We start from the raw sequence: 15,788 nt of genomic DNA, 5'->3' as shown, positions 1-15,788 counted from the left end.
ATAACAAGTGTTTTGGGCCTAACTCCTGTTTTCACTGACAGTACAAATTAAAACTTGTAGACTAGTAGACTAAAACTACCACCTTGTTCAAGATCAAAGAACTAATTATGGAAAAGTCAGGACTGTACCTATTCTTTTGTGCTCACTTTAGGTATATTTTAGGGCTATTAACAATCTCATTATCAAATTTCCTGTGAAACCTTCTCTAATTTATCTAAGAAGTTAGTGCGCTCATCTATTCCTTCCTCATTTAAGCACATACTATTATTGGTGTTCTTTTTTGGTATCATAGTACCTGCTCTTGTTTGCTTATGTCTGTCTGAGATTAGATAGTGAGTAGAGATATTTTATTTATAGCGCGTCACACTGTACCTGACTCAAGTTCACAAATGAATGAGCAAATGAATCTTTTAAATTTATGAAAACTTGGATTCATAACAGAAAATTACCTTAAGATTTTTTAATAAAAAATGTTATTGTTCAGTAATACCCCAAGGACTATTAATGCTTAAATAGTTTGAATGATAAAATACACCTATGTTACATTATTTTAAGTTAAGAATTACTAAATCAAGTGATTCACAAGATGAAATCTTGCTTGCAGGAAAGTTTTCCTTAGAAATATGATTTGATAAATTTTCTACAGAAAGTAAAATACCTGCATATTCTGGATAGCATATAGTGAGAGGGCTCTTTTTGATTTTTTCTTCAAAGAGATCTTTCTTGTTTAGAAACAGTATGATAGATGTATCTGTAAACCACTTGTTGTTACATATGCTGTCGAACAACTTCATGCTTTCATGCATTCGATTCTGTAACACAAAAGAATACAGCCAGTTTATCATTAATGTCAAGGCTTTTGAGATTATATATTTTTAAAAAACAACAAGTGCTGTAATGAAATACAACTTAATTTGAAAAACAGGTAATATACGAAAAATAAACCCATTTTTTAAAAAAGCATGCTCTAATTTTAGGTGAGATCATCACTTTCTGCATTCAGCCAAGGCTGGCTGAGTGGTGGTCACATGCCAGGGTGCTGCGGACCGACTCGTGGTGCCAAATGCAAAGATTTCAGAGACCTCACTGTAAACCAAGATTTAACTGAGGTTGCCCTTAACAGACTGAAATTATAAATTAAACAAAATCCATAAGCTCTATATACTTGCCTATTCTTCCAGAACTGGTGGTTTTAAAACAGACACTGTTATTAGATGGTGTTTAAATGAACATACGATGGCACATGTATCTGATGTACTCTAACTGCGTATACCTGACTTTTCTTTTCCCTCTGTTTTCGTTGGAGGGTTTCTCTAGCACTGCTCAGGAAGCCTGTGCTGTTCCAGATATAACTTGGCTGGGTTGATCAGCGGCACAAGCCAGATGGTTCAGAGCTGGCCTGGTAATGTGGTGCTGCTCAGGCCCAGCTCTGCAGTGAGCCTCCACGGCTACACCCAGTGATGTTCTGGCAACCATGCGGTGCGAGGGATTGAACTTGGGGTTTTTCTCATGCCAGATCCACGTTCCAGCTCTTTGAGCTATCTCCACAGCCACTACAGAGGATGTGAAGAGTGTCTGAAAACTTGCATTTCAATTGTTTACTTTTTTCTTTTTCCAATTGGTACTATAGTTAATTTATAATGATAATCCTAAATTTCTTCAGAGCAGTGGTGAACTGCAACCCACGTGTAAAAGGCAACAAAACATACCAAGGATTCAATGTTACTAATTGGCAAATGAAACTAGTTTGATAAAATGAGTTGTTACGGAACTAACTTGAAATCCCTTATGTAGCTAGGAAACTGGAAGTTAAGCACTAGATTCTCAGTCTTTTCCTTTTTTCTCAGGAGCCATCTGTGCTGCTTTCATACACCCTTTTAGTATGCAAACAGAAAAGTTAGAGGAGCCTGAACTTTCAAATAATACAGGCATTAGCAAGAATTTCTCAAGAATTTTTCTCAGAATTTTGCACAAAATTTTTTTTTTCTGAGAAATACTCTTGGCAGCAACTCTGGCTCTTTCGATTTCATGATCAAGCATTCTAAAAAGTGGAGCTACTTGCCATTTCTTCATCTTCGGCTAGAACAAGATCATAGTCACTCAGCGCCACACAGAAGATGATGGCAGTCACTCCTTCGAAGCAATGAATCCATTTCTTCCGCTCAGATCGCTGACCTCCCACATCAAACATTCTGTAAGAGAGAAAACAATGAGACTGACATCACATTAAGTGTATGAAAGCTCAAGTTTTTATAGAGCAACAACAACAAAAATTCTTCAAATAGCAAAGGGGTGGTGGGGTTTATAAAGGAAGGAGAAAGGATTTTATGGGAGAAAAATACCATCAAAATGGGTTTGCAGAAAGTGCTGGTTTTTCTCTTCTCTCTCTCTCTCTCTCTCTCTCTCTCTCTCTCTCTCTCTCTCTCTCTCTCTGCTTTTTGCTACACACTGAGCAATGCACAGGGGTTACTCCTGGCTTTGCACTCAGGAATTACTCCTGGAGGTGCTCGGGGGCCATACAGGATGCTGGGACTCGAATCTGTGTCAGCTGCGTACAAGGGAAACACCCTACTCACTGCTCCAGCCCCTGGTTTTTCTTTCTACTGAAGGAAGACTATCTCAAAACAAAATCAAAAACCAAAATAAACACACTCATTAACAAAACACTTTGTACAGAATATTAAAACATATACAAATGAATGTGTATAGCCAGAAGAGTCTCAGGGAACAATCAAGGCTGAGCCCATCATAACTCTGTGAGGCATGAGCACTAATGGCAGCACACAAGGCTTCCTGATTCCAAGCCAGAGGCTTTTTCTTTTTCTGTGATGCAATAAAAGTAGGACTCTGACATGAAGAAAGCATTCCAGGTTAAAAAAAAAAAAAAAGACTGAGCAAGCATGTCAAATTCAGATGGGGTTCATAGAGTACATAGGTGCCTAAATCAAAGAGTGAAGCAATAGACACTAGACTGATGACCCCACTCTCAAATTTAAAATCGAGAATGAAAAGAATTTAAAACAACTTAAGAATGAAAAAATTTTAGAATAAAATAAAATTTTAAACTTGGAATGAAGAAGCTTTAAAATCTAGAATGAAGAGGCCCAATTTTCATACAATAGCCAGTTGACCATTGTGTAGGACAGTGTCTCGGAATATATAGGATAGCGAAACCAATAGTATAAGCAGAAAAGATTTTTCTTCTTCCTACAGAGCTTATTACATTAATAAAAAAAAAGCTGAAATTCACATAGATTATGTTATGCAACCTGGAAACAGCCACTTATATAATGAAAACACTATGCGAAGTGGTACATTTTTAAAGGCTCCATTTATCTACATGGTACACTAATTAAAATAGTCTCTATTTACTTATGAGGCAAAAAGAGATCTTCCTGCAGAGTAGTATTTTCCTGTGGAACAAATATGAATATAGAACTTGCTTTGGGTCTATAATCATCAAGTGATCATTTATTGGTTTTATTAGTAAATTGTTTATGAAGTTAAAGCATGTTGTATAACAAACCGATTCTATCATAAAATGGATGAGACACGAAATGAACAAGATACTTAGGAAGATCTAATGGAAACAAAATAAAATGCCAAGTCTTTATTAAACTACTGATGAAAACAATTTAAAAATATATTTTCCAAAAATATAACCTATGTTAATATCTCTAATCAAATACACATATCTCTGAACCAAAAATCATAATAAAACTCACCAATTTCATACCTATGCTTGCTCTGACAATGGTATATGTAATGTATCTATCTGGGTAGGCTATCATACTGAGTTATAGAGTCAAACACTAACCAAATGCTGCATAAAGGTATTTTATAGATGGTTGATATTTTTATAAAGGTGATTTTGTTTTTTTGCCGCACCCAGCAGTGCTCAGGACTTACTCTTGGTTCTGCACTCCTGGCAGAACTTGGGAGTCCCATATGGGATGCCCAGGATTGAACCAGGATCAGCTATGTGTAAGAAAAGGGCCTTACCCACTGTGCCATCTCTCCAGCCCCTAAAGGAGATCATTCTAGATAATATGGTGAGACCTCATTCAGTCAATTGTAAGGCCTTGAGAACAAAAATCTAGGTTTTCAGAGAAAAAAGAAGTCTGTCTCAAATAGCAACGTAAGTTTCTGCAAATCCTGGATATACCAGCCCTGCAGTCATATAAACCAATTTCTTGAAATTTTCTCCGGAGAAATCTGTTTAGTACACAGAGGGCTGATGCTAATACTAAAAATACCTGAAAAAAAATGTGGAATTGCTTTAGAATTGGGTAACAGAGTTTAGATAAAATTTTTGATTCTTGACAGAAAAAAAAAAACAAACTGGAATGCACTGAAAAATAATTTAGTTAGGAAGGATACTAAAAGTGAAATTTCAAATCTTTTCTACCATATTATTCACTTTCCTTTTTACTTTCATCTTAGTAAATGCATATGGCATGCATGAAAAATAAATCTTGGGAGATGTAAATGTTAAAGGTATTTGTGGTGGCATCTTGGGGATGGGAAAGAGGGAACAACTGAACATCAGAGGAAGGGCAAACATTGTTTCAAAGAAGCAAAAAGCTGGCTAAACTGTGTTTTTGTGAAGAATGCAATGTAGAACAGTAAGCAATGAGCCTGAATGTTAACTGAAGTGAAGAAGAAGATATAGAGCTTTACTCTCCTTGTTTCTAAGCAAGTGAAAGGAGGCAGAAGAGCAAAGGTTAAGCTGAAAGGTACCTGACACACACAGACAAGGAGGTTCAGTGATGCAGGTCAAAGACTATAGTGATGTAGTAATGTAGATATAACCCAAATAATACCTAGCATTGTCAGCAACTACAAGAATTATTATAAGAAGAAATGTGTTTTAAACATAATATAGCCTCCCTACCTTCTTTTTTCTTTTTTTAACTATGACAGTTTAAAATCTGATTATTTAATATATTAAATTCACCTCCCAAACAATATAATAACAAAGAATATCTCTTTTCATCCCTTTATATTTTTCACTAGGGGTGCTTGCATGCATGTATATTTCACAAATAATTGCTAAACAAATAAAATGTGTCCACAGATATTTTACAAAACACTTTAAACTAGCTTTCTGTACAGAGAGTTTGGTATTAGGCAAACTTTTACTATTTAAAAAGCACTTTTTTTTTGTAGGAGTACTGCTATTTATAGCACAGCGGTAGGGCGTTTGCCTTGCACGCAGCCAACATGGCCGACCCGAGTTCGATTCCTCCGCCCCTCTCGGAGAGCCCGGCAAGCTACCGAGAGTATCTCGCCCGCACGGCAGAGCCTGGCAAGCTACCCGTGATGTATTCGATATGCCAAACACAGTAACAACAAAGTCTCCAATGGAGACGTTACTGGGCCCGCTTGAGCAAATCGATGAACAAGGGAGGACAGTGACTGCTATTTACTCAGCCACTGATTAGCTGATTGAATTGGGCATGAACGTCACTAAAAAGCACTTTAAACTAGCTTTCAATACAGAGTTCTGGTATTAAGCAAACTTTTACTATTTAAGAGAAAAATCTACCAGTTAGTTATTTATAGGAATATTAAATCTAAAAGAGTTTTATCTTGATAATTAAGAAATCTAACTACGGAAGTAGTCTATTTATTCAACTTAGAAAGAAGTGAGGGGAATTCGTATATTGTTCATAAACCAAGACCTTTTTATGTAAGTCAGTTCTCTTAAAATTTAATTTGCATCAAAATCACTAGTGGATGATACTGTTCAAGCTGATCCTGGAACATAACCTGAAAATCACTGAAAATTCCTGAGTCAAGAAACAAAACTTACTAAGAACTGCTATAATAAATGATCAGACTGCTGCCGTAGAGATTAGCACTTAGAGCTAGTATGCTTTCATTTTCCATAAAAGCCAGATTACAAAATATAAAGCATTATTTCATATATAATCATCAAGTTAAAAATTATCTATTTTTTATAGATAAAAATTTTATATAGGTGAGACTTTATAGGTGAGACTTTTGACAAGTATCAAAAATGAGAAAATCTGAGTCTTCTTATTTTCCTTATTTTAGGGGAAAGAGAATGAAAATGGGGATATTGGAGAATATAACATGTGCTGACTTATTAAATAATTAACTGTGACCAAGAATCGCTGGTATAAAGCCAGCTGACCATACAAGATGTTCATTGTTATTCAAAAACTGGTTCCAAGACTTCCATAGACACCAAAATCTGCTAATGGATAAGTCTCTTCTGAAATGGGAAATAACTGCCATCATTCATCTTTTCGTACACTTATAGTCATCTCAACTGGCTTGCATAATTTGTCAGTAATATCAAATACAATGTAATTATTATACACATGGTTGTCATACTTTATTGTTTGGAAAAATGGTAAAAACCTATACATGCTCAGAAAAGATATAACCTTTGTAGACCTAGCCACATAGTAAAAAGTTTGATCTACTGCTGGAATCCATCAACATGGGATTCTGATTCCTAGTTAACAAAGGACTGACTGTTTTCAGCCTCATAATTAAGATGTAGTAATTCAAAACCCAGTGTGAAATTCTGTTGTCAGAGTAAAGGAAAATTGTCATGATTAAACTCAGAAAAGGAATGCTTACATTTTATGCTTGGCAAAATATAGCAAAATAACCTCTATAAACACTGCCCACAAATGCCTCTTCATGGCAGTGATAAGATATATTTAAAAACTGTAAGGACTTCTTGTCTCATTTTATAATAATTTTAGTTACAAAAAAGTGAAACTGTAATTTTATTTCATAGTTAATATTAGACAGCAAATCATAACATAAAACATACAATAATTTTTAAAAATACCAAATTTTTTAAAATAACAATGCTTTACTATTGTCCTCATTCTTCTAAGGCTCATTTATCAATTAAAACACAAAGTTTAAACCATGTACTAGCTAGCAATGACAGTTACTTAAAAGATTTCTGATCCAAAGTAAGACAAAGTTTATATGAGGTTCATGAACCTATGTTTATCTTTAAAAGAACAAGCGAAAATAGTAACAAACTGCATTCTCTGAAGTTCTACCTCATTAAAATAAACAATTTAACCTCATTAAAGGAGACTAAATAGAACAAAATAAATGAACTTCCCTCAGGGATCATGGTGAAAGACAACTGAATCCCAGGACTGGCTGAAAGTGAGAATGGTTTGAAACTGAATTACAGTACAGATTGCTTTAAGTACCGAAAGACCAATTTACCATTTATCACTGTGATTTTCCACCATTTCAGAACAGTAACCAAGTCTGACCTAGGTTTAGAATAGTTACCTGCTAATCCTATTACTCCATATTTTCTCCTCTAACTACTTAGCTAGTGGTCACATTTTGAACATAATTTAAGTTTGCTATAAAACATGGCTATAAAACAAGGCAATTTTTTTAAAAAGCCAAATTAAAAAAATCTAAATTGTACTAGGTTAAAAAAAAAACAATTTTATGCTTAGTCAAATTTGTGATAAAAGGATATGCTTAGAAACACTGGACTATTATACTGAACTAAATTAGACATCACCATTCAGAAAGGCCTCACAGGGTTTTTGTTCAGAGACTTTTAGTTGAGTCCCTTGAACTGAGCACATAAGTGAGTTAGAAAATGCTGCACTGTAAATGAATTTAAATTGATTTTTAGAAAAAAGAACTATGCAATTGTTTTTTTTCCATTCTAGAGAAGCCTGTGCTCTCTCTTGAACACCTTTTTCTCTCATATATCTCTAAATTTCTTTCAATAAAACTTTTAAAAGAATAAAGAAATTCTGTTCTTTTATTCAGCTTCAACATAGCAAAATAAATAATATGAAAGTGGTAAATTAAACTTGATAATAGTGACTTTTAATATCAAGTAGAACTACAGAGGTCTAGGATTTCTGTGAATATAGTTGAAAAAAATCTGTGATGGCAAATTACCTCACTCATGTATATATGCTTTTCTTTAGGATACACAATTCTGTTCATGATTTTATTGTTAATATTTTAGTTTGAATAAATGTTGAATAATAATAATAATAATAATGTAGCATTGTAGCATGTCCTCCTGTTGTTCATCGATTTGCTCGAGCAGACACCAGTAACGTCTCACAACAAACTGTGAAACTTGTTACTATTTTTGGCATATCGAATATGTCACGGGTAGCTTGCCGGGCTCTCTGAAAGGGGCGGAGGAATCAAGCCCGGTTCAGCCGTGCAAGGCAAATGTCCTACCCACTGTAATAATAAATATGGTAAATGACAATTTGTTTAATAATGGAAGGAGTAAACCAAGAAGGGGAAAACAGATTAAAGTAACTCACAGGGCAAGTTTTATAGATAAAACCAAAATCAATCAATGAAAAAGTTGCATTTGGTTGTATGTAAGTAGAGGTTTTTCCTCATTATCATGAATCTAGTAATTACTGAAATAACAGAAATGTAGGTTGGTAAATAAATATGCACTTTTTTTGTCGTTATGTAAATATGAATGCAATGCAATGAACTTTCTTGAGCTTAGCTGACTGTAAAATAAAACAAGAGAACACAACTCCAAGAACCCTGCTATTTCAAAATGCTATAAGCATATATTATATATAAATGAATATTCAGTAGATTGTTGATTTTAAAACTAATCCTTCACTTTTAACATTTTTGTAAGTTAGTATATAATCTATTCGTATAACTTTTTTTCACTTAAAGATAGATGACAAAACTTCCCTAAAATAAATCATATAATAGCATTTACTCTTAAAATGTAAAGTCAAAAAAGCTTTTAGGAAAATCACAGTGAAAAAATATAGGAAAAGAGATTCCCTGGATTTTTTTTTTTTTTTTTGGTGGGGATAAGGTTACCCACTTGTTATAGCGGTTATTCCAGGATTGTGCTGAATGCCCACTCCTGGTGGTCCTTGGGGTATCTAATATGTGTTGTGTTGCTGAGATTGAATTGCATGTGGGCTGACCATATGCATTGCAAGCATTTCATCCCTGTACTGTTTCTCCAGCCCTGGGTAAATTCTTTTATAAAAATGTAAATAATTTTCCAAAGAATTTCCTCCTTTACCCCCAAATTCTTTTGCACAATGATCTAAGAAAAAAATTATAATTTCCAACTCCCAATTTTTAACTTTATTAGCATAACATTTATCCCAGTAAACACATTAATATTTAAATTTATAAATCTTATTTTGAAAATACTCACTTAAAATGAAGATCTTTGAAAGTAAAATGAGTTTCAACAATTCCTGTAGTTTTTACTCTAGTTCTGAGAACATCTTGTTGAGTTGGGATATAATTTGATTGTGCTATTCTGTCCAGGTCATTCAAATAGCTGAAAAAAATTACCAAAGCAATATGCTTATAGTTAATAAGCCAACACAGATAATTTAAAGCAAAGACTAAACATTCTGATTCATGCAACAGCATACACTTACCAGGAATTTAAAAAAAAATCTGTGTGAAATATAATATAACCAATGTATTCAAATTACTTACATGTTAATTTGAAATAAAATGAACATGTTTATACTTCTCCAGCCACAAAGTTCTTTTAGCTTTTTAAAATGTATGTATTTGTTATTAGGAACAGTAATAAGTGATTCAATTTCTTAGGCAAGAAAACAGGTAATAATTACTGAAAGTCAATCAAACTAAATACATAACAGGATTTGCTTTTTAAATTTCTTTACTAATCTTTTTTTCTGATGTTGCCCTGTGGTTATATTTCAGATATTACACTTTTTGTGGGCTGGAGCGATAGCACAGCGGGTAGGGCCTTTGCCTTGCACATAGCCGAAACAGCCAACCCGAGTTCGATTCCTCTGTCCCTCTTGGAGAGCCCGGCACGCAGGCCAAACCTGGCAAGCTACCTGTGACGTATTTGATATGCCAAAAATAGTAACAACAAGTCTTACAATTTGTTGTGAGATGTTACTGGTGCCCACTCGAGCAAATTGACGAACAACGGGAGGACAGTGCAGTGTAGTGCTACACTTTTTGTGAGTGTTTAGAAATCTTAGTTTATGAGCACTGCACTGTCCTCCCGTTGTTCATCGATTTTCTCGAGCAGGCCCAGTAAGGTCTCCATTGTGAGACTTGTTGTTACTGTGTTTGGCATATTGAATACATCACGGGTAGCTTGCCAGGCTCTGCCGTGCGGGTGAGATACTCTCGGTAGTTTATGAGCAATAAGAAAAAAATCCCCTCTGGTCAATGGTTAAATTTGATGTTATTTTTCAATCAATACTTATCTATTATTTTAAGACATGGACAATGGAATAGAAATAGTCCCTTGCTTTTATATTTAACTGGCTCTCTCAAATCCCTATTCAATGTATTTTATTTCTCGCTGGTTTCATTTACTCATTCAACTGCATATGGTGCCATGTTGATATATAAAGTCAGTGGTTTGAATATGCAGTTTCTGATATCACACATTATTTTGTGTCAGTATTACATGGTAGTAAATGACATCATGGAGAACCTACTTGTGGAATGCATAAATAAGAATTCCTGAATAGTCTGGTTATAACTAGAAATATAAATGCTACAATGGAAGAAAACTGAAATGTCACTTCCTCAAGAGGAGCAGCAAGTAAAGTAGCATGGAAACAGAAATAATTCTATTTTGTTTCTCAGACCCTCAAATGGCTACTCTCATTGACTATGTGCAACTTTAAAATAGGCATCAGGAGACCAAGGATGTATGTAGCTCAGCAGTAGAGCATTTGCCTTGCATGTGTGAGCCCTGGTTCAATCACCATCACTGCATCATAAAAAGGAGGGGTAGTCATTGACCTCCACAAAGTCAGCCTAATGTGAAGGGCATCATTCCACGTTTCATAATACTTGAGGGGAACCAAGAAAGAAAACTTAGAAAATAAAACCCAGTCTAGTGTTACTCACCAATTACTGTAATCCACATGGGTCTTTCCTCTAAAACAGTTTTTCAGGGGTTAGAGACATAGTACAGTAGGTAGGGCACTTGCATTGCAGGCAATGCAAATGAAACCCAGAGGGGTTCCAATCTCTGGGATCCCATATGGTCCCTGAGACTGCCAGCGGGAACTGCTTAGTACAGAGTCAGGAGTAAACCCTGAGGAACTGCTCGGTGTGGCCCCCAAACCAAAACCAATCAAACAAAAAAATCCTGTTTTTCAGTTATTTAGGAGAGGGAGATGCAAACAAAAGGACCTCATGAATATTTTATGTTGGCCATGTGGTTGGAAAGTTACCTAAATATTGAGCTAACAGTCAAAAATATTTATTATACCATTAAGATATGACTAGTATTGATCCTAGACCACTTGGAGAGACAATAACATGCCACACTAATGACAATACCCACAATTTGATCTGTTTTCTTAAGAAAATGTGATCATATAAATAAAACAGACTGTGGAAAGATTTTATTGTGTTTTAAAAGGTAATCTATTATTTAAAATGTGCTTATGAGGACACATTTATTTACTTAGAGCTTCTATAGTTATAATAATCACTACAAATGCACATTCATGTATTTTTTCTTGCTCTTATTTATAAATGTTTAAATAGGGGTCACATCCAGAAGATGTGGAGAAGGGGCGGGAGCTAATCCTGGAGACACTCAGAGCTGGTGCTCTGGTGTCCTGAAGTCACTAGGGCCACAGCCAGTCTTGCAGGGGCTGGAGTATGCAGTGCTAGGATCAATCTAAAGGTCCCATCTTTCTAAGCATGTGCTCTCCCACCTAGAGGTCATCTCATAGTGCGGAAAAAATACACATTTACAGTTCAACAAGACAAAAAAAGTTAGGTACTGTGGAAAAAGTTCAACTGTAAAAATATCACCAACTCCAAGTTTATAGTGACAATGTCTTAATAGACAATTTGATAGTATTCACCATCTCCAGCCAATAAGTCAGAAATCAAGACAAGTCTCTAATCACTATGGAGAAAAAGATTTCTGAATTACTAATGCAAAATAATAGGGAGCTAAGGTGACAGTTTTTTCAATGAATATCTGAGCACTGGGAACAGGAGAAGGGCACTTAAGCAACAGATTCAAGGGATTCATGAAGTTCCCCCAAATACAGAAAGAAATGCAATCTACTGTCCTTGAGAAGCACCCTGTAAAGACAGGGATACATCCCTTAGTTGGGCTCAGCAAAGAACAGGCTTCTCACCCTAGCAGTGATTTCCATTTAGGTTTTTCTGATGGTGCCAAAGTAAACATTTTGTCTAAGATATGTTCTTGCTCTAAGTAACCTTTCTAAACTTTATCCTTTAAAAATTCGGTTTATTAATACATTAATTATTTACTCAGGGCACATTAAATGATTACTATCTTAGGCAATGGAACTACAAGTTGAATCAAACAAAGCTTTCTGCATTTATAGTATTTATAGTGGCAGAGAGAGGAAAAAATAAACCAACAGCCTCAATGAAACATTGAATCAAATTACTTAATAATAAATCTGAATTTGTGAGTAAAATAAAAGAAAGCATTCTTTCATGAATATATAAAGTAAAGTAGGGATAAAATGATCTATTCAATAATTCAAAGACTAATTTTGTAGCACAGGTCATGACACCAGATGAGCAACATGTTTAGGATGTTAAACAAAAATATAAAAAAAAGTAATATATAAATACTTATATATTTATAAGTAGAGCATTATAAAACTCCTATGGAGTGTACTCTAACATGACCTGTCCTCACACTAAATAATTTATTTTATTAAGCATGAGAACAAAACTAACAAACATTAGTTAACTTTTCTTTATGGTAATGTGCACATTTTTTACCAAGAAGATTTAATATCAGTCATATTCTAGTTAATTCTCACTTCTGTCTTAAGCACATCTTGGTCTAGATAGTATTACTTATATCTGATATTCTTGAGAATGTGTGCCAAGCTCTGAAAACAAATACTTGACTTTTTATAACGGATAAAGCATAAATCAGAATGTTTCATCATTAGATTGTATTACAATTTGCTTTACACACTATATGAGACCACCACCTGTAATAGCAGGGAAAAATTTTCTTTCCAAAAAAAACCTGTATTCACATATATGAAAAATATCTAACACACACACAATTAACAATTCTCTAGTACATAAATATTTCCTCAAGCAAGAAAGAGCTTGGTCTCACCAAGCAGCCCTTTACAGGAGTGTGTATCACTGGACAAGTTAACTCTTTTCACCACCAGTATAATGAAAAGATTCCAATCAGTTGTCCTCTCCATCATAAAGTCCCCTTTGGCTAGTGCCAGGCCAATGAAAGGTAAGTCTAAATTCAGAGAGAATTCTGAGAATTTACAACTATTTTCATTATTTTCTTGGAAATATACTAGAAACAGACATATTCTGTGTATTTCAATTACAGTTACATAAGCGCAGTCCTTTGAGACAGTTGTGAACACAAAACAACAGCATTACTGTCTACAAACACTGACCAAAAACAGACCAAGTTTTCAAATATTGTCATCCTAAACATCCAGAGTTGTATAAGAATGTGTCAGCCAACTCTGCAGCAAAAATTGACTTGGAGGTATATTTGACTTGCAAGTAATTATTCTTGATAGTTTAGTTCTGAAGTTCTGATTACTTACTATGCTGCAGAATCATTAAGCTGGTACTCTCGGGATCTGTTGAAACAGGCTTGTACACCACTGTCTTTCCACAATCTCTTTATAACTCCAGCTAGTTCTGCAGTCATAAAACCTTCCTCAGCAGCTCCAGCAAGCACAAAGAGTTGGCGGGCATCATCCTGAACATTCAAACACCATTAACAAAGAAGTAAAAAGAAAGACATTACAGACTGAAGTACAAAGGGAAATTGTAAAAAAGCATAATAGTGTATTTCCTTTTTTATTGGTGTCATAAATTCTACTTCTCTAATGCACAGATTTAAAAGGAAACTTCTAAGGTCTTAGCCAAAAGAATATAATCTTAAAGCATGAGTTCATGTTCTGTGCTACTAGTAATGTCTAACACAACACAAGGAAGGCTAAAGATGACCACACGTACAGCTGAGAAAGGAGGTATATCAACCCATTACCCACAGAAAGTCTGCTGTCCACCAAAGGTGATCACTTTTGAGAAAAAACAGAATGTACATCTTGTTCTTCTCACCTCATAATATTTCTAATTTAAGAATCTTATATACATAATTTGAAAATTATTTTCAAATAGGGTCTAATCAAATTGCCCATTTTCTGATATAATGTAGAAAAGCAAAAAAAGTATAGGGAAGAGAGAAATCAATGTGGAATAAGAAAGTATTGTTCCAGAGAATAGTCTGAGATTTTTAAAGAGATCTTAAAGTTTATATATATATATATATATATCTTAAAGTTTATATATATATCTTAAAGTTTATATATATATATATATATATATATATATATAAAATCAATGGGCTAAGAGATTAGGGTAGGTGTTCGCTAACTCAGGCACAGAAAATAAAAGCAGCAACAAAACTTTGGAGTAGAAACACTCATGATGCCTAGATAAGATACCACCAAAACATTTTTAAACAAAGGAAAACAATATGTGAGTTTAAGTTTTGCTTATAGTAATTGCGTAAGCTTAAATATTTAAAGCTATACTGATTTATAGGTAATCAACCACATGGGGTCAGTTTTGTCCAAAAGAAATATAATATAATCTAGTGACATAAATCTACTGACATAAGAGGACCTTTTTTAAAAGTTCAAGAAAAATACGATTTTTATATTTTATTTAACTATATAGGGAATATCATATTTCCATGCAATTAATTTAAAATTGTTAGTAAGATTCCACATTCATTTTTTACACATGCCCTTCAAATTTTGGTTTCTTATTCATATAGCCCATCGCAATTCAGTCTAGACCTTTCAAATACTTAACAGCCACATGTCATAGCTGCTATGATGCTAAATAAAAGAAAATTTGGGCCAGAGAGATAATACAGAGGGTAAGATGATACTTGCTATGCACATGGCTGACCCCAGTTCTATCCCTGACATAACTTATGGTCCCCTGAAAAACACAAAGAATAGTTCCTGAGCACTGAGTCAAGTGCAAGGCCTGAGTACAGCTGGATGTGATCCAATACCCCCTCCCCTCCAAAATAAAATAAAATAACTCTTCAATTCAAACTACAGTTGAGTCAGAATCAGGGGAGACATAAAGCTATTATCTATACAAAGATTCTCTTTGACCTGAGATTTGCAATTTTATGTGAACTGGTAAATAAGTCAACTTTTATTCAAAGGACTCTTTTCCAAAGTATTAGTTATACACAAAGTAATAGGACACATTATAATAAGGAGTTCAGAAGAGAAGCATTTGGTGACAAGGCTAGCAAAGAATATTAGCTAACAACATAAGCTCACTGGTTGCCAATTTGTGAAACATTATTTTTTTTCCAGATGGAACTCATCATGGAAAATGATTAAGTCTCTCAGCATGGGAACATATTACCTAGCATGTTTTTCTTTCGAGTAAATCACAAGAGAAAAGCATGCAAATAACATGTGTAAATATTCTTATTAACACCTAACATAACATGGTTTCAAGACATTGTAATTCATTCAATTTAATTCTCATTTTTCCGGTAAGCAATTACTCGGTTTTCCAAATAACTATCAAAGACAAAAGTCTAAATTTGTTCATTTTTATTGAGCACTAAAAAAAGTGCTTGTACAAAAGCACTTTCCATTTTGTGGGTTTTAAAACGAACTTTTACTATATCATCATACAATTTCAATAGAGAATTAAGTCCCTTTTATGGGACATAAGATCACATTTTCTTCAAACCT

At 34.3% G+C, this 15,788-nt stretch overlaps 1 protein-coding gene across 1 annotated transcript in view; it reads right to left on the bottom strand.

Annotated features, from left to right (window-relative positions):
- GNAI1 (G protein subunit alpha i1) overlaps positions 1-15,788 on the bottom strand; it is an 80,472-nt gene that overhangs the window by 4,205 nt on the left and 60,479 nt on the right. Inside the window, exons 4-7 of the mRNA XM_056118235.1 lie at positions 13,593-13,750; positions 9,200-9,328; positions 2,063-2,192; positions 659-812 (exon numbers count right to left, since the gene is read on the bottom strand). Coding sequence (XP_055974210.1) covers positions 659-812; positions 2,063-2,192; positions 9,200-9,328; positions 13,593-13,750 — 571 coding nt within the window. The remainder of the gene's footprint in view (positions 1-658; positions 813-2,062; positions 2,193-9,199; positions 9,329-13,592; positions 13,751-15,788) is intronic.

Source organism: Sorex fumeus, unplaced genomic scaffold (genome assembly GCF_029834395.1).
Source record: "Sorex fumeus unplaced genomic scaffold, SorFum_2.1 ptg000037l, whole genome shotgun sequence".
NCBI lineage: Eukaryota > Metazoa > Chordata > Mammalia > Eulipotyphla > Soricidae > Sorex > Sorex fumeus.
This window is presented reverse-complemented; position numbering and strand designations above follow the sequence as displayed.